Source organism: Tursiops truncatus, chromosome 4 (genome assembly GCF_011762595.2).
Source record: "Tursiops truncatus isolate mTurTru1 chromosome 4, mTurTru1.mat.Y, whole genome shotgun sequence".
NCBI classification, from domain to species: Eukaryota; Metazoa; Chordata; class Mammalia; order Artiodactyla; family Delphinidae; genus Tursiops; species Tursiops truncatus.
The window spans coordinates 84,497,490-84,521,443 of record NC_047037.1 but is presented as its reverse complement, the minus strand read 5'-3'; the positions used below and the strand labels follow the sequence as shown (position 1 = coordinate 84,521,443).

Here is a 23,954-nt window from a genome sequence, read left to right as displayed (position 1 = left end):
AAACAATTTATTGGAATTTTCAATCAACCTTTCTTTACTTGATGTTAGAATATTTTTCCCCTGTAGAGGAGGAAAGAGTTTCTTTCTCCTGAGGTCTTCTGGGGTTTCTATTAGTCTAGAACTACATTATTCCAATTTTCATATTTGAAGATTTCCAAATCACTTGGGTGATCCAACACAGGGCCATAAGTGTGCATTTTAGAGCTATTTAACTTATGGTTCATCTTTATCTTAGTACATAGTTTTGGGGGATATAAGCTTTAGTTAGTGGTTGCCAAGGAGGAGAGGGAGATGGATGGACGGAGAGTTAGAAAAAAATAGTGAATTAGAATGGATCCTTTAGCTGGTTCCTTGTTTAAACCTTAAAAGAAAAAAAAAAAAAGCTTAAGTTAGTGAAGGTTTGTCATAATTTCTTCCTTTGCTATGCCCTCATCTTGAACATGAGTCTCCATAGACTAAGGAGGACATCAAAAAGATAGCCAATTTTTGGGCTTCCCTGGTGGTGCAGTGGTTGAGAGAGTCCGTCTGCCGATACAGGGGACACGGGTTCGTGCCCCAGTCCGCATGGGTCCCACATGCCGCGGAGCCGCTGAGCCTGCACGCCCGGAGCCTGTGCTCTGCAACGGGAGAGGCTACGACAATGAGAGGCCCACGTACCGCAAAAAAAAAAAAAAAAAAAGAGCCAATTTTTGAGGCTCTGTTTTTTTTCTTTCTTTCCTTTTTTTCCTTTTGATCAGAATATGCCTGCCCTCTTAGCAGAATCAGTTTTCGGTACTTGAAGTTTTCCCAGTGTTTGTGCTACATCTCACACCACCAATAAGATGCCTTGGTTATTCTGTCAAACCTTTTATTTATCCTCATGAAAAGGTTGAATTGAGCCACCTAGTACTCCATGAGCTAATGCAGACCCTTACCCAATTGTATGTTCTATGCACACATTCTTAAGTAATCTTATTCAAGTGGAAGATGTTGGGTTATTTTTTGTGATAAAATGACAAAATCATCGTTGTAATTGTAATAACTCAACCAGATATTTTTCATCCATCATGTGTATCACAGTAAGTCACTCTCATCACATTGTTAATTCTAAAATACCTGAAAATTCAATTTCATTATACTTCTCTATCCTTCATGAAGGTCTGTATCCTTGATGACTGAATGTAGTTTATGTTTTAGAGATGAAAGATGTAAGAGGCACTGTTTTGCAGTTTCTATTCTTCCTGTTTTTAATCTGTCTTACAAAATTCCTTCATGAAAAGCTGTATGTCAACAACCAGTAAATTTATTTAAATTTTGAAGACTGATATTTATGTACAGTATGCATATATGTATACAGAAACATGACATATATATTATGTATATACACATATATGCATATATACATATATATGCATGTCATGCCATTTTTGCTAGGTAACTAGAAAACTTCAGAATCATCTAAAGAGAAAATGCTGTGGTTTTCTTACATATACATTTATTTATAGACTTCATCCCCAAAATGAATCAAAGCAGCAGAATATATGCCCTATAGGAATAAGGAGCTTTAATACTTCTCTACCACATTTTATAGATTTCCTTTTCTAATCAAGTGAAATTCTATAAAAGGAAACTCATTTTCTTTTGTATTACACCTTGATTAATCTTTTTATTTACAACGTGACTAGATAAATCAAGAGGATATTTTATGAAGGTCATCTAAATTCCACTAAGCAAATTAATTGACATGGGTTGGCTGGGTATTTGTGAAGTACTACAAAGAACTCCATTGTTATTGTTAAGACCTAGACATTTACTCCTTATTAAATTAACAGATTCAATTGACAAATCATAGTTAATGTAATAGTCACCCACTGGTTACACTCTGTAATTACTCTATATGACAAAGTTACTAACATTGGGAAAACTACCAATAAGAACCAATAAGAACTAACTAAATCAAAGCCCCTTCATTGTGGAGAATATTTTTTTTCAAATTTTCAAGTAGTGCACTCAAAAATACATTTATTAAGCTTTTATCACTTGAGTAATATTGCATTTTGGGGATGAACTGAAGTGTATCATTTCAATTTTCCAATTTGATAATTAGTAAACATACTTTCTCCATGATGAAAAATATTGAATATTTTAATTCTCATAACTTTAAGAATATAGCAACTATTAATCTTGTCATTCTTTTTGATTCATTAATCTCTCTCAGAAATTGAAAAAATCAGTCTACCCTTGTCTTATTCAAGAAATGATACAAGTTGGATGCTAATATTGAAAGGTTAGATAATGTATCCCAAATATTTTAGATACTAACAACATATCCTAAATGATCTTCAGTAAAATACACTTCCTGAAATCAAATATTTTTAGGGAATAACTGCTTGCCACTTACTATGGACTAAATATTTGGGTTCCTCCAAAATCCATATGTTGAAACCCTATGTGGAGGTGGGGGCTTTGGGAGGTAATTAGATTTAGATGAAGTCCTTAGGGTGGAGCCCCCATTATGGGGCTAGTACTTTTATAAGATGAAGAGACCAGAGCTCTCTCTCTCTCCATGTGAGGAATCAGCAAGAAGGCAGTGATCTGGAAAGCAGGTAGAAGGCCCTCACTATGAATCTGACCATGCTGGCATCCGAGCATGCTGACCATGAGGCTGATCTCAGACTTCCAGCCTCCAGAACAGTGAGAAATAAATGTTTGTTGTTTAAGGCACCTAGTATATGGTATTCTGTTATAGCAGAATGCCAGACTGATAAAATATTCATTTATAAACATCTTATTCAAGGCTAATTTGCAAACTTTTGTTCCTGATTGTCTGATGCTTTAGTTCTTGATTACCTAGAATCTATTTTACATGTATGAACATATCAATCACCCCAAAGTATGCTTAAGCGGAGTGAATGTTTGCAAATATAAAATGACATTTTCTAAGAATTTAGGCATATACTAGGATATGACAACAAATTTGATAAAAAGTTTGTTTCTGCGGTTGTCCTTGCAAATGTTGAAATTGAAGCAATTGTAAAAATAAATAAACTTTACAATAAACAGAAATAAAAAAGGCAAAAAAAGATTAATATACAGAAATTTGTTGCTTTTCTATATACTAATAATGAACTACCAAAAAGAAAAAGCGAGAAAACAGTCCTTTTTAAAACCACATGAAAAATAATAAAATACCTAGGAATAAACTTAACCAAGGAGGTAGGAGATCTATACTTTGAAAACTATAAGACATTGATGAAGTTGAAGATACAAAGAAATGGAAAAATACCCCATGTTCATGAATTGGAAGAATTAATATTGTTAAAATGACCATACTACCTAAGGCAATCTACAGATTTAATGCAATGCCCATTAAAATACTGATGGCATTTTTCACAGAAATAAAACAAATAACCCTAAAATTTGTATGGAACTATAAAAGACACTGAATAGCCAAAGCAATCTTGAAAAAAAAGAACAAAGCTGGAGGTATCACATGCCATGATTTCAGACTATACTACAAAGCTACAGTAATCAAAACAGTATGGTACTGGCATAAAAACAGACACATAGATCAATGGAACAGAATAGAGAGCCCAGAAATAAACCACACACTTATGGGCAAAATTAATCTACAACAAGAGGCAAGAATATACAATGGGGAAAGGAGTCCCTTTAATAAATGATACTGGGAAAACTGGACAGCTATATGTTAGAGAATGAAACTAGAACATTTTCTCACACCATATACAAAAAATAAACACAAAACGGATTATAGAGCTAAATGTAAGACCAGAAACCATTACACTCCTAGAAGAACACATAGGCAGAACACTCTTTGACCAAAACCATACAATATTTTTTTGGATCTGTTTCCTAAAACAAAGGAAACAAAAGCAAAAATAAACAAATGGGACCTAATTAAACTTAATCTTTTGCACAGCAAAGTAAACCACTGACAAAAAGACAACCTACTAAACAAGAGAAAATATTGGCAAATGACATGACCCATAAGGGGTTAATATCCAAAATATATAAACAGCTCATACAACTCGATATTCAAACAAACAATTTTAAAAATGGTCAGAAGACCTGAATAGACATTTTTTTAAAAGAAGACATACAAATGGTCAACAGGCATATGAAAACATGCTCAACATCACTAACCATCAGGGAATTGCAAATCAAAGCCCACAATGAGATATCATCCCACAACTGCCAGAATGGCTATCAACCCAAAGACCATAATTAATAAGTGTTGGGGAGGATGTGGAGAAAAGGGAACCCTGGTACACTGTCAGTGGGAATGTAAATTGATGAAGCTACTGTAAAAAAAACAGTATGGAGGTTACTAAAAAAGCTAAAAATATTACTACCATATGATCTGGCAATTCTACTTCTGGGTATATATCCCCAACAAAACAAAACCCAAAAACACTAATTTGAAAAGATACATGCACCCCAATGTTCATAGCAGCATTATTTACAACAGCTAAGACATGGAAACAACCTAACTGTCCATCAACAAATGAATGGATAAAGAAGATGTGGTTACTCAGCCATAAAAAAGAATGAAATTTTGCATTTGCAACAACATGGATGGACCTGAACGGTATCATGCTTAGTGAAATAAGTCAGACAAAGACAAATACTGTATGTTATCACTTATATGTGGAATCTAAAAAATGAAACAAACTAGTGAATATAACAAAACAGAAACAGACTCACAGATATAGAGAATAAACTAGTGGTTACCAGTGGAGATGGAGGACAAGATACAGGTAGGGGATTAAGAGGTACAAACTACTATGTATAAAATAAACCAGCCACATGAATATATTGTACAGCATAGGGAATATAGCCAATATTTTATAATCAATTCAAGTGGAGTATAATCTATAAAAATACTGAATCACTATATTGTACACCTGAAACTAATATTGTAAATCAACTATACTTCAATAAAAATAAAGTTTAAATAATAAAAATAAAGGATTTCCCTGTGGTGCAGTGGTCAAGAATTTCCCTGCCAATGTAGGGGACACAGGCTCGATCCCTGGTCCAGGAAGATCCCACACGTCGCAGAGAACTAAGCCTGTGTGCCACAACTACTGAGCCTGCGCTCTAGAGCCCATGAGCCACAACTACTAAAGCCTGTGCACCCTACAGCCCACATGCTGCAACTACTAAGCCCATGCACCGCAACTACTGAAACCCATGAACTCTAGGGTCCATGTGCTGCAACTACTGAGCCTGTGTGCCTAGAGCCCATGCTCCACAACAAGAGAATCCACTGCAATGAGAAGCCTGTGCACCACAACAAAGAGTAGCCCCCAGTCACCGCAACTAGAGAAACCCTGTGCACAGCAACAAAGACTCAATACAGCCAAAAAAAAAAAAAAGATTAAAAATAAACAATAAAATATCAATACTTTTTAATAGTCCATAGGTCAAGGAAATCAAAATGAAACTGAGAAAATATTTTCAACTGGATGATAATAAAAATACTACATTATCAAAACTTGTGGGATACATTAAAGGCTATAGCTTTATAAGGTACACATAAAGATACATATAAAGAATAATAATAAAATATAAATATCCGTTTCATGAAATTAGAAAACAAGAAAATAAACCTTAAGACAGTAAATGTAGGATTGTAATAAAAGAATATAACTTAATAAAATAAAAACCAAAATAAAATCAATAAAGTAAAAAGTTCCTTGAAAACACTAATTGACAAACATCTAGGAAGATTAAGCAAGAGGAAGGGAAAAAAATGACCAGTATAAAAAACTGAAAAGGAAACATCATTACAGATCCTGTGACATTAAGAATATGACGAAAATTACAGACAAAAAATTTGAAAATTCAAAGGAAATAAACAAGTTCCCTAGGGGGGAAAAATGTACTTACCAAAATTAAACCAAGAAGAATACATCTGATTGGACCCACAAGAGACCCTGAATAGCCAAAGCAATCTTGAGAAAGAAGTCAAAGCTGGAGGCATCACACTACCTGATTTCAAACTATACTGCAAAGCTATAGTAATCAAAACAATAAGGTATTGGCATAAAAACAGTCATAGAGATCAATGGAACAGAATAGAGAACCCAAAAATAAATCCACATATATGTGGTAAATTAATTTATGACAAAGGAGCCAAGACTACACAAGGGGGTTAAGACAGTCTCTTCAATAAATGGTGCTGGGAAAACTGGACAGCCACAGGCAAAAGGATGAAACTGGACTACTATCTTATACCGTGCACAAAAATTAACTCAAAACAAATTAAAGACTTGAACGTAAGACCTGAAACCATAAAACTCCTTACAGAAAACATAGGCAGTAAGTTCCTTGACCTTGTCATTGGTCTTTGCGATGAGTTTTTGGATCTGACACCAAAAGCAAAGGCAACAAAAGCAAAAACAAAAACAAAACAAAAACAAAGTGAGACTACATCAAACTAAAAAAGCTTTTGCACAGCAAAGAACTCAACAAAATGAAAGGCAACCTTATGAATAAGCAAAAATATTTGCAAATAATCTATCTGAAAAGGGACTAATATCCAAAATACATGAAGAACTCATACAACTCATTAGCAAAAAAAAAAGCACAAAGAATCCAATTATAAAGGGGGCAGAAGATCTGAACAGACATTTTTCCAAAGAAGACATAGAGACAGACAACAAGTACATGAAGATATGCTCAACATCACTAATCATCAGGGAACTGCAAATCAAAACCACAATGAGATATCACCTCACACCTGTTAGAATAGCTATTATCAAAAAAACAAGAAATGTTGGCTAAGATGTAGAGAAAAGGGAACCCTTGTGCACTGTTGGTGAGAACATAAATCAGTACAGCCACTATGGAAAACATTGTGGAGATTCTTCAAAAAATTAAAAATAGAACTACCACATGATCCAGCAATCCCACTTCAGGGTATTTATCTGAGATGAAAACATTAACTGGAAAAGATACATGCACCCTCAAGTTTATCACAATATTCTTTACAATAGCCAAGATATGGAAACTATGTGTTCATTGAAGGGTGAATGGATAAAGAAAATATTCCATTGTGATTATATGTACACAATGGAATATTATTCAGCCATAAAAAAGAATGAAATCTTATCATTTGCAACAATATGGATGGACCTTGAGGACATTATGCTAAGTGAAATAAGTCAGGAAAAGAAAGACAAATATTGCATGATATCAATTGTATGTGGAATCTTTAAAAAAGAAAAAAACATTAGGCACAGAAAACAGACTGGTGGTTGCCAGAGGCAGGGGCTGGGTGATGATAAAATGGAGGGGTTCAAAATGTACAAATTTCCAGTGATAAAATAAGTCATAGGAATGTAATGTACAGCATGATGACTATAGTTAATAATACTGTACTGCATATTTGAATGTTGCTCAGAGTAGATCTCAAAAGTTCTCGTGTATGGTAACAGATGTTAACTAGACTTATTGTGGTGATCAGTTCTCAATGTATACAATTATCAAATCATGTCGCATATCTGAGACTTATTTATGTCAATTATACTTTAAAATTTAAAAAGAAGAATTATAATCATTAAAGGCATTGAATTAATTTTTTTTAAAGCACCTCAAAATAAAAAAAAACCCTATGCTCTGATGGCTCTACTACCAAGTCTGCCAAAAACTCAAAATTCTAATATATTACAAATTCTTCAAGAGAATAGAGAGAAAGAATAGTTTACAACTCATCTTAGGAGATGAAAAAAACCTTAATAACAAACTTGATGATGAACTATGAAGACAGAAAATATTATCCAAATCTTTTTTATAAACATAGATGAAAAACACTAATGTTAGCAAACTGAATTCAATGACACATGAAAACTATGCTAAACCAGTTAGTTCAAGACAACACAGAGAAACCAGTAAAGCCACAGCTCTAAGAGCCAAGATAGCAGGAGAAGGGAAGCTAGGTGAGGTGAGCTGGGCATTCTCTGCACCTCTTTCTCCTAAGGGCATTGGTCAACTTACTGCATGGGACCTAGAAGCCAAACAGAATGCAGTGTTCTAGAGCTTTAGGCATTCTCTCAGAGATGAATAGACACAAGCTGAAGTTCAAAGTGACAAGAAAGTTAGGACCTGATGGCACATGATACCAGAGAAAAGGGAAACGCAGAAAAGGGAGTCTGACATTCTGCTGGGCCTTTGCCTTTAAAACATTTGCACAACCCTAAGCTGCATGAGAACAGGAGTTGCTCATTTCATCCAAAAAGTCACATTATTGTTTACTTACTTTCATTTTTGAAAGATACTACCACTGGGTATAAAATTGTGGGTTGGAAGTTATAGAACTATAAACTGCTAAAAGAAGACATCTACTGAAGAAATTCAATCCATTATTAAAAATCCTCCTACAAACAACAAATCAGGTCCAGAGAATAGAAAAGACTTTTTTTAAAAAAAAAAAAAAAAAAAGAGGACAGAAATACCTTGATTCCAAACCTGGCAAGGACATTACAAAAGGGGGAAATTATCACTCTGTTATGAATGTAGATGCAAAAATCCTTAATAAAATATTAAACTGTGTGTTAAAATATAGTGAGTTGATGTGTGCTAGGATGACAAGAAGGAGGTCATTTTAGGCAGAGAAGATCAAGTTCAAAGCTTAGTGCATGAAACAAAGAGGAACAAGACAACATAGAGGAAGAGACAGATTTAACAGATGTTTAGGGTGCATAACCAATGGGGGGGCTTGGTGAACCACCAAAGCAGGGCGGTTAGAGGTAGGGAAGAGATGACTCTAAAGATTTTCTGGTTTAGGTAACAGGGAGAATGGTGTTCTCAGAAAAATGCAGGAGGAAAAACATGTCTTAGAAAAACTCTAATGAATTTCATTTAGACACATCAAAATCACCCCCAGAAATTCGGAAGATCACCAAGTTCAGTCAATTCTACCTATCTCTTATCCACACAGTCTTTCACACTTTGGTCACATCTTCTCTGGAACACAGCTGTCCAATAGATCTACCTGCCTCTCATTTGGCTCCCTTGTAACTTCTCCACACTGCTGCCTAAGTGATCATGGTAGTGACCACTGCAGATGGAATGGTTCTGTGTGTGATGCAGCTTTATTGGAAACCAAAATAATGAGCAGAAGCTTAATGCATTCAGGAAGGTAGGAGGTCTGACCAGTGAGCTGGTAGGGGCTAACAGCTATTGCTATTTGGACAACTGAAGTGTGCAGTATCAGTTATACATGTTAATTTACTTTTTTCCCTCAGCTTCATTGTAATATAACTGACATGACATTGTGTAAGTTTAAGGTGCATAACGTGATGATTTGGCGCATGTATATATTGTGAGATGAGAGTAACTTACTTTACTAATTCCCAAATAATACTAGAAATATAAGTGTTAATTGGCACCACTGACTGAAATGACTTTTGAATTGTTTTTTTGTTTTGGGGGGGGTGTCTTTTCTGCCTTAATTTTTGTTTTAGTTTCTTATTTTGAAGTAACTATTAATTCATAGGAAGCTGCAAAGATAGTACAAAGAGGTTTATACCTTTTGCCCAGTTTCTCCCACTGGTTACTTCTGCAACAATATCAAAACTAGGAAATCAACATTAATATAGAATGTGTGTATAGTTCTGTGTCATTTTATCACATGTGCAGATTCATGCAACCACCCACAATCAAAACATAAACTATCCCACCACTGCAAAGATCTCCCTCAAGCTGCCCCTTATAGTCACACCCACCCCCTTCCCACCCATCATTCCCAACCCCTGAAAAATGCTGGGTTTTTTAAAACTTTGTTATATAGGGAAATGATTGAAGGATGCACAAAATATTATATGTTGTGATACAATCAATAGTTCATGCTTTAACACAGAGCATCCTTTGCAGCTCTCTTTCCTTCGCCTACACAACTTGCACTCTCCTCCTCTCAACTAACTCACATCACGTGTTAACTTCTCCCTTTCTTGATATTCCCTTTCTTGATATACATGCTCTATATTCACAGCACGTATTGTCTATACCACTGATATCACTGATAATTTAGTCACCCATTCCCTTGTGAAATCTTAAATAATTCTATCACAGATCAATATAACTTCTTAAACATGTGTATTTTTTTTTTTCTCCTTCAGAAGATACTGTTATATACTGCTTATTGAATCCATTGCCAGGGCCTAGCAAAGATGAAAACAATGAGTATTTGTTAATTAAAAAATATTTTTTTCTAGGTACTACTATATTTTTATAGCCATTTTCTTTAGAAGAGCTTAAAATAGATTAAAGATGTTACCCCCCACCTCCAAAATCCTGACAGTACCTCTACGCAGTTCATCAGCATTATTATTATGCTGGAACCCTAGTACAAGTACCTGGTTTAGACATTCAATCAATATTCAGGTGACTGAAGTATCCTATGCTCAAAATTAGGGAAATTAGGGGCATTAAATAAGATTAGTAATCAATACTGAATCCCCAATTGTTATTAGAAAAGAGGCAATGGAAGATTAGAAGAGAAAATGGAGCTGGAATGGGAGCAGAAGGGAAGTAAAGAGATTAAACATGAGGACAAGTACACTCAACACATTCTGACATGTTGTGTTTTGGGCTGAAGTCTCCATTGTTGAAGCAAAGTCTGATACAATAATTAGATTATGGAAGAAGGAGGAGGTAATGGGAAGGGCTTGAAGCTCCTGAGTAACGCTCCACTAGTAAAGCTGAGCAGCTTCCCTGGCCCCTCACAGCGGGACCCAGGAGTGGAGCTAATAATTCCACCCACTATTGTCTATCTACCAGATCACTTCACTACGTAGTAACTGAGATTTAAACACGAAGACAAATAACTACTTACATGAGAGGCTGTAGACCAGGTTAACTGGCAAACAGGTCCAGGAGTAGTAATATAACCGATTGGCTTATAACCCCTTTCCACTTCAAAGAAGAAGACAGTTTGATCTTTACTCTAAGAAAAAGAGAGATACCGAAATATATAATGAAACATATTGCATACAGTACAAAGAAGCATTTAACAGCTATATTACACCCACTGTATACGTATACCTACAATGATCATATTTCCCCAGGTTATTCTGGGAACATTCTTGTTTCAAATATTTGCTTCATTTTCCCCATGAGAACACTTGACAAACCATGTTTTCTTGTATGTGTTTCTGAAAAGATGCTCACCATACCTGTATATAAGATTCACAAAAAATTCCACAATGCATATGCTCACCTATTTATGCATAAAGCATTTACATGTTTATTCTCTTCATTTAGGCCAATTCCACATAAGAACATACCTAGGTTATAAAACGTTCATTATACATAAAACATGTTGCATGATTCCCAGTTGAACATTTCTGTTCATTTAAAATAAGCATTACAACTCAATTTGTAAGAATATTTTTAAATGTCATGCACAGACTATACTGAAAGAATCTGAATACAAAGAAAACAAAATAGGGATATATTCTCAGAAAGGAATATAAGCAAATAAGGCATCATTAAGTAGGAAGACTAACAAGGCAGGGTTAACCAGGAAAATTCAATAGGAAACACAAGGAAATCTACTACTTACCCCTGTGGCTAGAACTTCTCCATCACGATCATAAGCTAAAGCAGTGACAGGAGAAGTATGAGGTTTGAAAACCTGTTTCAAACAAATATCTGCATCTGAAACTCTCTTCCGTCCCACAAAACTTGTGAGCCCGTCTGGATCATAAAGTTCAAGAATTCGAACAACGCCATCTTCAAATCCTGCAATAATCTGTGCTCCACTGTTGCTTACCTTGGACAAAAAAGAAATGCAAGGTTTCTGAAATTAGTTGATTAAGAAAGCTGTACTACATAACAGATTTCTGTATTTTATTTAGACTTAAATTATTTAACTAAATAATTAACTAAAATAAATGCTAATCAATAATTCCTTATACTACTTTCTGGTAACCTCCATCTCTTCTATGACAGTTCCTTACCACTGCAGACCATGAGACAGGTAAACAATGACAATCCAAGCATTCAATGAGCAAAAGCTGGTGGAGCGTCTTTCTACTATGTGCCAGGCACCCATCACCAGCAACCCAAGTGTGAGCATAAACAGTCTCAACCCCTGTTTTTACAAATGTATGGTTGAGTGGGAGGACAGACATTAATCAACCGCACAAATGAATATGGAATTATGAACTGAAATAAGTAAAAGGAAATAAACATTCTGAGAGCACATAGCAAAGAAAGCTGACCTAGTCTGCAGCTTAGAGGAGAAGTCTGGGCCAGAGATATAAATCTAGCAATGTCTTAATGTACTAAATCTGCTATCTCAGAAGGCATTCAGGAGAAGGGCAAGAGCCTTGGTATTCTTTAGAGCAGACTGATCATCCCTGAAGCCAGGCAATTATGAAAACCTTGGGAATAAGAAAACTATATTCCATTCAATTCCAACTGAATGTTTATGCAAACATTTACTAAGTGTCTAAATGTACCAGTAACTCTAGAGGCACTGGAAGTACAAAGATGAATAAGATATGGTGTCGCCATGAAGAACAAACAGTCTGGTGGGAAAGACAGTCAATAAAGCAAGTCATCTTAGTACACTGTGATAAGTGCTATAAAAGAGGTATATACACAGTCCTTAAACAAAAACCGCAAAGGAAGAAGTACGCAGCTCTACGTGAAGGTGGGGTCATGGAGGGCTATGCAGAGGAGATGATATCTGACCTGGGCTAAATTGTAAACAATGATGTGCAGTTTTCCAGAAAGGCAAGAGGGTATGAGGAAGGGGCAATTCAAGCATAATGTCCATATGATCATTACTTGGATATAAGGCTAAAAAAGAAAACATTCTATGGACATTGCCCAAGCATCTGAAAAAATGATTCAATTACATAGGCTGTATTTTAAAGAATTTAGGTAAGAGTGTAAATAGATTAGGATAAAGAGTGATCCGTGTTTGGTAATCTAAATACTCTGTCATTTCCACTTAATCCAGCCTCATCATTGTTCTGCTTCTATTCCCTGGCCTGAGTTCTCCTTCTGGTCTTGATCGCATCATGAAATTCCCCTCCATTCCAGCCACCTCCACATCTACTTTGGGCCTGGAACATTTTCTCTTTGACTTCAACCCAAAACAATAAGGATAAAATATTCCCCAAATATTCCCATGACACTTTAAAAACTTGGCTGCAAATTTTTTGCTATGCCTCTCATGGAGAGGTGGGGTTTAAGTCCCTCCCTCCTTGAATCTGGGAGTGGGGGGGGCTTGTGACTGCTTCACCCAACTGAGTATGGTACAAGTGACATTATGTGACTTCCAAGGCCAGGTCATAAAAGGACAGCAGCTTCTGCCTTATTTGCTGGAACACTATATCTTGGAGCCCTGAGCTGCCATAAAGAAGTGTGTGACTGCCCTGAGGCCACCATGCTGTGATAATGACCTCTCCATGTGGCATGGGCTTCAGGTAAGCACTGCTGTTGACATCCCAGCATAGCTTAACCTTCAACCCAGGTGCCAGACCTGTAACAAAGAAGCCTTCAGATGACTCTAGGCCCCAACCATTCAAATCTCCCCTACTGAGGCCCCAGATACTGTGAAGCAGAGATAATCCATCCTTGTTGTCACCTGTCCGAATTCCCAAACCAGAGACTGAGCAAAATAAGATGATTGCCGTTTTATGCCACTACATTTGGGGTAGTTTATTACACAGCAATAGACAACTAGAACAATGATCTCTCATTTTTTCCATAGCTCTTATCATTATCTAACATATCACATAAATTTACTTATTTTGTTTTTTGTCTGTCTCTGCCTCCTGTCTCCCACTCTAGTGGGAGATTCATGAGGGCAAATATTTTTTTTCTTTTTGTTCACTGCTATATTCCCAGAATCAGGACTGGCACGTTGCAGACATGCTGGAAATATAAAGAATGAATGAATCAGAGTCAGGCCAAGGACAGATACACAAAGTTCTGTCAGGTAATTACTTTTTTTTTTTTTTTTTTTGCGGTACGTGGGTCTCTCACTGTTCTGACCTCTCCCGTTGCGGAGCACAGGCTCCGGACACACAAGCTCAGCGGCCATGGCTCATCGGCCTAGCCACTCCGCAGCATGTGGGATCTTCCCGGACCGGGACACGAACCCGTGTCCCCTGCATCGGCAGGTGGACTCCCAACCACTGCGCCACCAGGGAAGCCCATCAGGTAATTACTTTTTAACATGGAACTATTTCTAAACTTTAGGTGGCATAACAATAGATTTTCATTAAAACAGAACCAAAACCACAATAGCAAAGTCATGATATGATTTCTATCACGTTCTGAGTGAACTAAAATTTTTGTTCTTCTCTAAAATCCAGAGTCATAAAATATCTGTTTCTAAGAAATAGCACTAATATACCATATTTACAAATAGATTCTAGTAGAAATTCATTATAACAATAAGCTTACCCGTCGTGGTACCCAAGTAAGGGCAGTACCTCCTTGTTTGAATTTCATCTGAACCAAAGGAGTTTTGCTAGCAAAATCATAGAGTCTAACAGAGCCTACAGAAAGACAGTTTTAAAAGAAACATTTATATATATATATAAATATCTTTAATAACTTTAGCTCACTTCACATTTAAGCACTAAACAAGAAACATCATAAAAATTAAATCAACTGATAATCTAATGGAACTTTCTTTAGTTAAAACTTTACATGTATACCCTCGATCAGGTAATTTATAAACATGAATAATGTTTATATGCCATTTTATATATATATATATATATATATATATATATATATGCTATGCCATTTTATATAAGGGACTTGAGCATCTGTGGATTTTGGTATCAGTGGAGTCCTGGAACAAATCCCTACACAGATACCAAGGGACGACTGTAGTAAAGAAACAACTGATGACTGACTGGTGGATCAATTTCACCTTGCACAGTCCACACAGATTCACTGTAAGTCAAGAAGGAAGAAAGAGATGGAAAGAAAAGGAAAAGCATGAATGTGGATAACACCAAGATGAATGGTATTTTCACGAGTAACTTATTGATGTGTCTTTATTTTAATCTCTCGCAATAACCATGGTTGCCGTATTTTGGGCCCTTTCCCCTCTCCTGAAACTCACCTCACTTGCATCAAGAAGCTTCCCTTTTGGAAAAATTCTCAAATACTTTAATCAAACACATTAAAAAATGAATTGAAAACAAAACACCAAGGTCCAGATATGAGTTCCTACTTACAGTCCAAGCTAGTAGTGGCCATGAGATAAGTGACAGGAGAGACGGCCAAGGCTTCAATGGCTCCAGAATGGAAGGAGAAGAGGCATTCTGGATCTTGGGTCTGATAACAAAAAAAAGATCCTATTAGAGCTCAAAGATAGGTTAACACAGAACTAAGGCCAAGTTTAAAGAAATGCAATTAGAACCCTGTATCATGTGTGACTTTATCTGAACAGAAATAAGAAAAGGCATAGTAAGATAGAAAGGGCGCTGAAGTTTGGAATTAGGAGAGACAGATGATGCAGTTGATGGCTGTGTGATTTGGCACAAGTCACTTCAAATGCCGGTTTCCATTTCTTCATCAGTAAAATGAGATGATGGCAACTGCCTGCCTACAAAACAGAGTAGTTGTGAGGATTATATGAGATAATAGACATTAAAATGCCATATGTTTATGAAACCTGTAAAGCACTGTATAATGTTAGGCACTGTCATTGCCACTTTTCTTGTAAATTCTGTTATGAGATAGATCCTTTTTTATGTAAAGTCATAACGAGAGAAAGAGACAGAGACAGTATGAATTCTTTGAATATGTTGAGCAAGTTTTTGATGACAACGATGATCAAATATGGAAAAAGAGTATCTTTTAAAGAATAACAACAAAGGTCTTTACTATGAGAATTAGAAAAAAAGAAAAATAGGCAACTTACAATATTTGAAAAGCTAAGGTCAAGCTTCCATATGGCTCCATTGGAATCCTAAAAAATTAAATACCTAATAATATTTTGTTCATCGTTTTAGACTTTTATCAAATTAAAGGAATTTTTTTTATGATTTAGTTAAAGGACAAAACATACCAAAAACTTACATATATTTTAAAGTGTGATTGAAATTAAACAATAGCAACTTTCATGCATCTTAGAACACGACACAATAAATGAAGCAATCTCATAAAACTTATAGTCAATTTAACATAATAAAAATGCTAATTTGTTTTCTGTGTATAAAATACAAGTCAATTAAATATCAAAATTCACGGAACTCTTCATTGTAGTATCAACAGTAGTCTTAATAGTACAATGGATTTACAGTGACCATAAATTATACTACTATTTTAATTTTATGTCCAAATAACTTTTTTTTTTTCTTTTTGCGGTACGCAGGCCTCTCACTGTTGCGGCCTCTCCCATTGCGGAGCACAGGCTCCGGACGCGCAGGCCCAGAGGCCATGGCTCACGGGTCCAGCCGCTCCGCAGCACATGGGATCCTCCCGGACCGGGGCACGAACCCGTGTCCCCTGCATCGGCAGGCAGACTCTCAACCACTGTGCCACCAGGGAAGCCCAGATAACTTTTTTTAATGTATTTTTTTAAAGCCTTTATTGAATTTGTTACAGTATTGCTTCTGTTTTATGTTTTGGTTTTTTGGCCATGAGGTATGTGGTATCTTAGCTCCCCGACCAGGGATCAAACCTGCAACCCCTGCATTGGAAGGCAAAGTCTTAACCACTGGACCGCCAGGGAAGTCCCAATGTCCGGATAACTTTAAAGAGCAAAGAGAGAAGAGTGCATCTTACCTGAGACAACCAAAAATTATTTCCAATTTCATTCATTTTTATCATAGAGAAGAGTCTGACATTCTTGTCTACTTGAAGTTCATTAATGGGCTCTATCTCTAACAATCCAGTCTCGTCCATAGTATCAGCAGTGTCTATTGTCTCAAAATCCCATATCTTAAAAAATAAGAAAATACTTTAATCAATCAGCAGTTTCTGAATGTATATGTTATAAGCCAGAAAAGGCCCCATTTTTTTTCAAAAGTCATTTCTTCTTGTTTCAGGAAAATAATGAGTAGGTATAAATTAAAACACCAGACAAAATCTAACCCTGGGATTTTGCTCTGAAATGGGAATAATGAATTATTATAATTTCCTTTGTATTTATGGAGATTAGTGAGAAAATACAGACCTGAATAAGAATTCTAATTTGCCCAAAGTAAACTTTATTTCAAGGTTTCTGTCAGGCCTTACTGCATATATAGCGGCCGCAAGGAATAAATGGTTCAGTCATACACTGAGACATCATGACGAGCCTCGTCTTACATTAGATTCGTGGGCTCCTGGAGAGGGGACACAGACCTTCTTGCTTAATGATCCAAGCACTATCTTCATTATAAGCAGAGAAAAATGGATGTAGGTAATGTCTTCATGAGATAATGTTTCTCTTCCTTATCATAGATTTAGACTGTACTATTCAGATAAGGATTGTTGTTCTTGCGATAGGAGACCAGAATAGTACCAGGGAAGGATGAGGGAGCACAGTTTCACTTTATGTGGTGAAGAGACTCGGAAGGACTTCCTCTGTGAAGTGCCAAAGCCCAGCCTGGATGGTTCTGTAGCCACATCCTGCTACGTCATCCTAGACTCAACAACTCAGACTCTGGGAGGATTGGTAGTGTCCCACAGAGTAGCATTGTGGAGGAGAGTCCCAGATCCTAGGGTCAGACTAACTCCTGGGAGTTGGAGTAGGTTTTTCCTAGAGGGTGAGAAGTAGAGATTTACAACATAGAGGACTGAAGAGATAAGGGCAGACTTTGAAAGGGGAAGCAAATTAGTGATGTCCATGAAGGGATCTTCTGTGAAGTATTTAACTTCTCTTCTCTTGAGGTTCTCCTCCACTTGCTATTTTGATGTATTTGGGGGTGACATATGCCTTGGAAGGATACTGAATATGTTGTATGACATAGTAAAGGACAAAAGATTCTCAGAGCAATGAGTAAAATAGAACAAAATTAAATTTAACATGACTCAAAAAGCCAATGGTAAGAGGACAAACTGTGGAAGACATGTCTCTAATATATTGTGGGAGCCATACATAAGCTCAGTAAGTACCAGAGTAACCATACTAGTAAAAAAAAAATAATACAGTCTTACTTCTGATAATACTACTTCCTAAAGAATGTCCGGAGAATACTCCCTTTTATGAATATTTTCTTATGAAAGGCCCCAGTAGAAATACGTACTGTGGGGACCACAAGGCAAATCAGAAGACTGCAGGTTTGCCAGCAACAGCAGGGTACCTACACATGGGTAGGTGGGAGAAGAGGTGTGACAACAGCCAGAAGGATGGAGATGCAGAAGCAATGTCCCAGCTTAGCCCACACTATGGGCAGGACAGTGTCCACAGGTGAGGACAAGCGAGTTCACTAGTGCACAGAGCACCAGGAAGGGAGCATCCAAAGGCAAACCCTATCAGCTCACCTTTGTATTTCTAATCAGTAAACTCAGTAAAATATTACCTAACAAATGTTTGGCCTCGTTGTCCCTAGAAAATGACCCATTCATACCAGGCATTTTGGAAGGACATCTGAGCCCACTGTTAATACTGTGCTAACATGGGACGAGGGGAAGATGGCGTAAGAATAAGACACGGAGATCACCTTCCTCCCCACAGATACACCAGAAATACATCTACACGTGGAACAACTCCTACAGAACACCTACTGAACGCTGGCAGAAGACCTCAGACCTCCCAAAAGGCAAGAAACTCCCCACGTACCTGGGTAGGGCAAAAGAAAAAAGAATAAACAGAGACAAAAGAATAGGGACAGGACCTGCACCAGCGGGAGGCAGCTGTGAATGAGGAAAAGTTTCCACACACTAGGAGGCCCCTTCGCGGGCGGAGACTGCGGGCGGCGGAGGTGGGGAGCTTCGAAGCCACGGAGGAGAGCACAGCAACAGGGGTGCGGAGGGCAAAGCGGGGAGATTCCCGCACAGAGGATCGGTGCCGACCGGCACTGACCAGCCCGAGAGGCTTGTCTGCTCACCCGCGGGGGCGGGCGGAGCTGTGCGCTGAGGCTCAGGCTTTGGTCGGAGCGCCTGGGGAGGACTGGGGTTGGCGGCGTGAACACAGCCTGCAGGGGGTTAGTGCGCCACGGCTGGCCGGGAAGGAGTCCGGGAAAGGTCTGGAGCTGCTGAAGAGGCAAGAGACTTTTTCTTCCCTCATTGTTTCCTGGTGCGTGAGGAGAAGGGATTAAGAGCGCTGCTTAAAGGAGCTCCAGAGACGGGCGCGAGCCGCGGCTAAAAGCGCGGACCCCAGAGACAGGCATGAGACTCTAAGGCTGCTGCTGCCGCCACCAAGAAACCTGTGTGCGAGCACAGGTCACTATCCACACCCCCCTTCCAGGGAGCCTGTGCAGCCCGCCACTACCAGGGTCCCGGGATCCAGGGACAACTTCCCCGGGACAACGCACGGCGCACCTCAGGCTGGTGCAACGTCACGCCGGCCTCTACCACCGCAGGCTCGCCCCACACTCTGTACCCCTCCCTCCCCCAGGCCTGAGTGAGCCAGAGCCCCCGAAGCAGCTGCTCCTTTAACCCCGTCCTGTCTGAGCGAAGAACAGACGCCCTCCTGCGACCTACACACAGAGGGGGGGCCAAATCCAAAGCTGAGCCCCGGGAGCTGTGAGAACAAAGAAGAGAAAGGGAAATCTCTCCCAGCAGCCTCAGAAGCAGCGGATTAAAGCTCCACAATCAACTTGATATACCCAGCATCTGTGGAATACCTGAATAGACAACGAATCATCTGAAATTGAGGAGGTGGACTTTGAGAGCAAGATTTATGATTTTTTCCCCTTTTCCTCTTTTTGTGAGTGTGTATGTGTATACTTCTGTATGAGATTTTGTCTGTATAGCTTTGCTTCCACCATTTGTCCTAAGGTTCTATCCGTCTGTTTTTTTTTTAATTCTTTTTCTTAATAATTATTTTTTAATTTAATAACTTTATTACATTTTACTTTATTTTATTTTACTTTACCTTCCTTCTTTTCCTTCCTTCCCTCCTTCCTTCCTTCCTCCCACCGTCCCTCCCTCCCTCCTTTCTTTCCTTCTTTCCTTTCTTCCTTCCTTCCTTTCTTTCTTTCTTCCTACTTCTACTAATTCTTTCTCTCTAATTTTTCTCCCTTTTATTTTGAGCCGTGTGGATGAAAGGCTCTTGGTGCTGCAGCCAGGAGTCAGTGCTGTGCCTCTGAGGTGGGACAGCCAACTTCAGGACACTGGTCAACAAGAGACCTCCCAGCTCCACATAATATCAAACGGCAAAAATCTCCCAGAGATCTCCATCTCAACGCCAGCACCCAGCTTCACTCAACGACCAGCAAGCTACAGTGCTGGACACCCTATGCCAGCAAAACAAGAACACAATCCCACCCATAAGCAGAGGGGCTGCCTAAAATCATAATAAGTCCACAGACACCCCAAAACACACCACCAGACGTGGACCTGAAACACCAGAGAGACAAGATCCAGCCTCATCAACCAGAACACAGGCACTAGTTCGCTCCACCAGGAAGCCTAGACAACCCACTGAACTAACCTTAGCCACTGGGGACAGACACCAAAAACAACGGGAGCTACGAACCTGCAGCCTGCAAAAAGGAGACCCCAACACAGTAAGATAAGCAAAATGAGAAGACAGAAAAACACACTGCAGATGAAGGAGCAAGATAAAAACCCACCAGACCTAACAAATGAAGAGGAAATAGGCAGTCTACCTGAAAAAGAAGTCAGAATAATGAGAGTAAAGATGATCCAAAATCGTGGAATAGAATAGACAAAATGCAAGAAACATTTAACAAGGACCTAGAAGAACTAAAGATGAAACAAACAACAATGAACAACACAATAAATGAAATGAAAAATTATCTAGATGGGATCAATACCAGAAAAACTGAGGCAGAAGAACGGATAAGTGACCTGGAAGATAAAATAGTGGAAATAACTACTGCAGAGCAGAAAAAAGAAAAAAGAATGAAAAGAACTGAGGACAGTCTCAGAGACCTCTGGGACAACAATAAACACACCAACATTCGAATTATAGGGGTTCCAGAAGAAGAAGAGAAAAAGAAAGGGACTGAGAAAATATTTGAAGAGATTATAGTTGAAAACTTCCCTAATATGGGAAAGGAAATAGTTAATTAAGTCCAGGAAGCACAGAGAGTCCCATACAGGATAAATCCAAGGAGAAATACGCCAAGACACATATTAATCAAACTGTCAAAAATTAAATACAAAGAAAGCATATTAAAAGCAGCAAGGGAAAAACAACCAATAACACACAAGGGAATCACCATAAGGTTAACAGCTGATCTCTCAGCAGAAACTCTGCAAGCCAGAAGGGACTGGCAGGACATATTGAAAGTGATGAGGGGAAAAACCTGCAACCAAAATTACTCTACCCAGCAAGGATCTCATTCAGATTTGATGGAGAAATTAAAACCTTTACAGACAAGCAAAAGCTGAGAGAGTTCAGCACCACCAAACCAGCTTCACAACAAATGCTAAAGGAACTTCTCTAGGCAAGAAACACAAGAGAAGGAAAAGACCTACAATAACGAACCCAAAACAATTTAGAAAATGAGAATAGGAACATACATATCGATAATTACCTTAAATTTAAATGGACTAAATGCTCCCACCAGAAGACAGAGATTGGCTGAATGGATACAAAAACAAGACCCATATATATGCTGTCTACAAGAGACCCACTTCAGACCTAGAGACACATACAGACTGAAAGTAAGGGGATGGAAAAAGATATTCCATGCAAATGGAAACCAAAAGAAAGCTGGAGTAGCAATTCTCATATCAGACAAAATAGATTTTAAAATAAAGACTGTTAGAAGAGACAAAGAAGGACACTACATAATGATCAAGGGATCAATCCAAGAAGAAGATATAACAATTGTAAATATTTATGCACCCAACATAGGAACACCTCAATACATAAGGCAAATACTAACAGCCATAAAAGGGGAAATCGACAGTAACACATTCAAAGTAGGGGACTTTAACACCCCACTTTCACCAATGGACAGATCATCCAAAATGAAAATAAATAGGAAACACAAGCTTTAAGTAATACATTAAACAAGATGGACTTAATTGATATTTATAGGACACTCCATCCAAAAACAACAGAATACACATTTTTCTCAAGTGCTCATGGAACATTCTCCAGGATAGATCATATCTTGGGTCACAAATCAAGCCTTGGTAAATTTAAGAAAAATGAAATTGTATCAAGTATCTTTTCTGACCACAACGCTATGAGACTAGATATCAATTACAGGAAAAGATCTGTAAAAAATACAAACACATGGAGGCTAAACAATACACTACTTAATAACGAAGTAATCACTGAAGAAATCAAAGAGGAAATAAAAAAATACCTAGAAACAAATGACAATGGAGACACGATGACCCAAAACCTATGGGATGCAGCAAAAGCAGTTCTAAGAGGGAAGTTTATAGCAATACAAGCCCACCTTAACAAACAGGAAATGTCTCGAATAAACAACCTAACCTTGCACCTAAACCAATTAGAGAAAGAAAAACAAAAAAATCCCAAAGTTAGCAGAAGGAAAGAAATCATAAAGATCAGGGCAGAAATAAATGAAATAGAAACAAAGAAAACAATTACAAAGATCAATAAAACTAAAAGCTGGTTCTTTCAGAAGATAAACAAAATAGATAAACCATTAGCCAGACTCAACAAGAAAAAACGGGAGAAGACTCAAATCAATAGAATTAGAAATGAAAAAGGAGAAGTAACAACAGACACTGCAGAACTACAAAAGATCATGAGAGATTACTACAAGCAACTCTATGCCAATAAAATGGACAACCTGGAAGAAATGGACAAATTCTTAGAAATGCATAACCTGCTGAGACTGAATCAGGAAGAAATAGAAAATATGAACAGACCAATCACAAGCACTGAAATTGAAACTGTGATTAACACTCTTGCAACAAACAAAAGTCCAGGACCAGATGGCTTCACAAGCAAATTCTATCAAACATTTACAGAAGAGCTAACACCTATCCTTCTCAAACTCTTCCAAAATATAGCAGAGGGAGGAACACTCCCAAATTCATTCTACGAGGCCACCATCACCCTGATACCAAATCCAGACAAGGATGTCACAAAGAAAGAAAACTACAGGCCAATATCACTGATGAACATAGATGCAAAAACCCTCAACAAAATACTAGCAAACAGAATCCAACAGCACATTAAAAGGATCATACACCATGATCAAGTGGGGTTTCTTACAGGAATGCAAGGATTCTTCAGTATACACAAATCTATCAATGTGATAAACCATATTAACAAATTGAAGGAGAAAAACCATATGATCATCTCAATAGATGCAGAGAAAGCTTTCGACAAAATTCAACACGGATTTATGATAAAAACCCTGCAGAAAGTAGGCATAGAGGGAACTTTCCTCAACATAATAAAGGCCATATATGACAAACCACAGCCAACATCATCCTCAATGGTGAAAAACTGAAAGCATTTCCACTAAGATCAGGAACAAGACAAGGTTGCCCACTCTCCACACTCTTATTCAACATAGTTTTGGAAATTTTAGCCACAGCAATCAGAGAAGAAAAGGAAATAAAAGGAATCCAAATCGGAAAAGAAGAAGTAAAGCTGTCACTGTTTGCAGATGACATGATACTATACATAGAGAATCCTAAAGATGCTACCAGAAAACTACTAGAGCTAATCAATGAATTTGGTAAAGTAGCAGGATACAATTTAATGCACAGAGGTCTCTGGCATTCCTATACACTAATGATGAAAAATCTGACAGTGAAATCAAGAAAACACTCGCATTTACCATTGCAACAAAAAGAATAAAATATCTAGGAATAAACCTACCTAAGGATACAAAAGACCTGTATGCAGAAAA

At 37.8% G+C, this 23,954-nt stretch overlaps 1 protein-coding gene across 1 annotated transcript in view; it reads right to left on the bottom strand.

Annotated features, from left to right (window-relative positions):
- The window catches only part of CFAP44 (cilia and flagella associated protein 44), a 138,030-nt gene that overhangs the window by 83,360 nt on the left and 30,716 nt on the right, over nt 1-23,954 (bottom strand). The window contains exons 9-14 of the mRNA XM_019922445.3: nt 16,774-16,929; nt 15,908-15,955; nt 15,219-15,318; nt 14,431-14,525; nt 11,570-11,779; nt 10,841-10,951 (exon numbers count right to left, since the gene is read on the bottom strand). Of these exons, the coding sequence (XP_019778004.1) occupies nt 10,841-10,951; nt 11,570-11,779; nt 14,431-14,525; nt 15,219-15,318; nt 15,908-15,955; nt 16,774-16,929 (720 nt within the window). The remainder of the gene's footprint in view (nt 1-10,840; nt 10,952-11,569; nt 11,780-14,430; nt 14,526-15,218; nt 15,319-15,907; nt 15,956-16,773; nt 16,930-23,954) is intronic.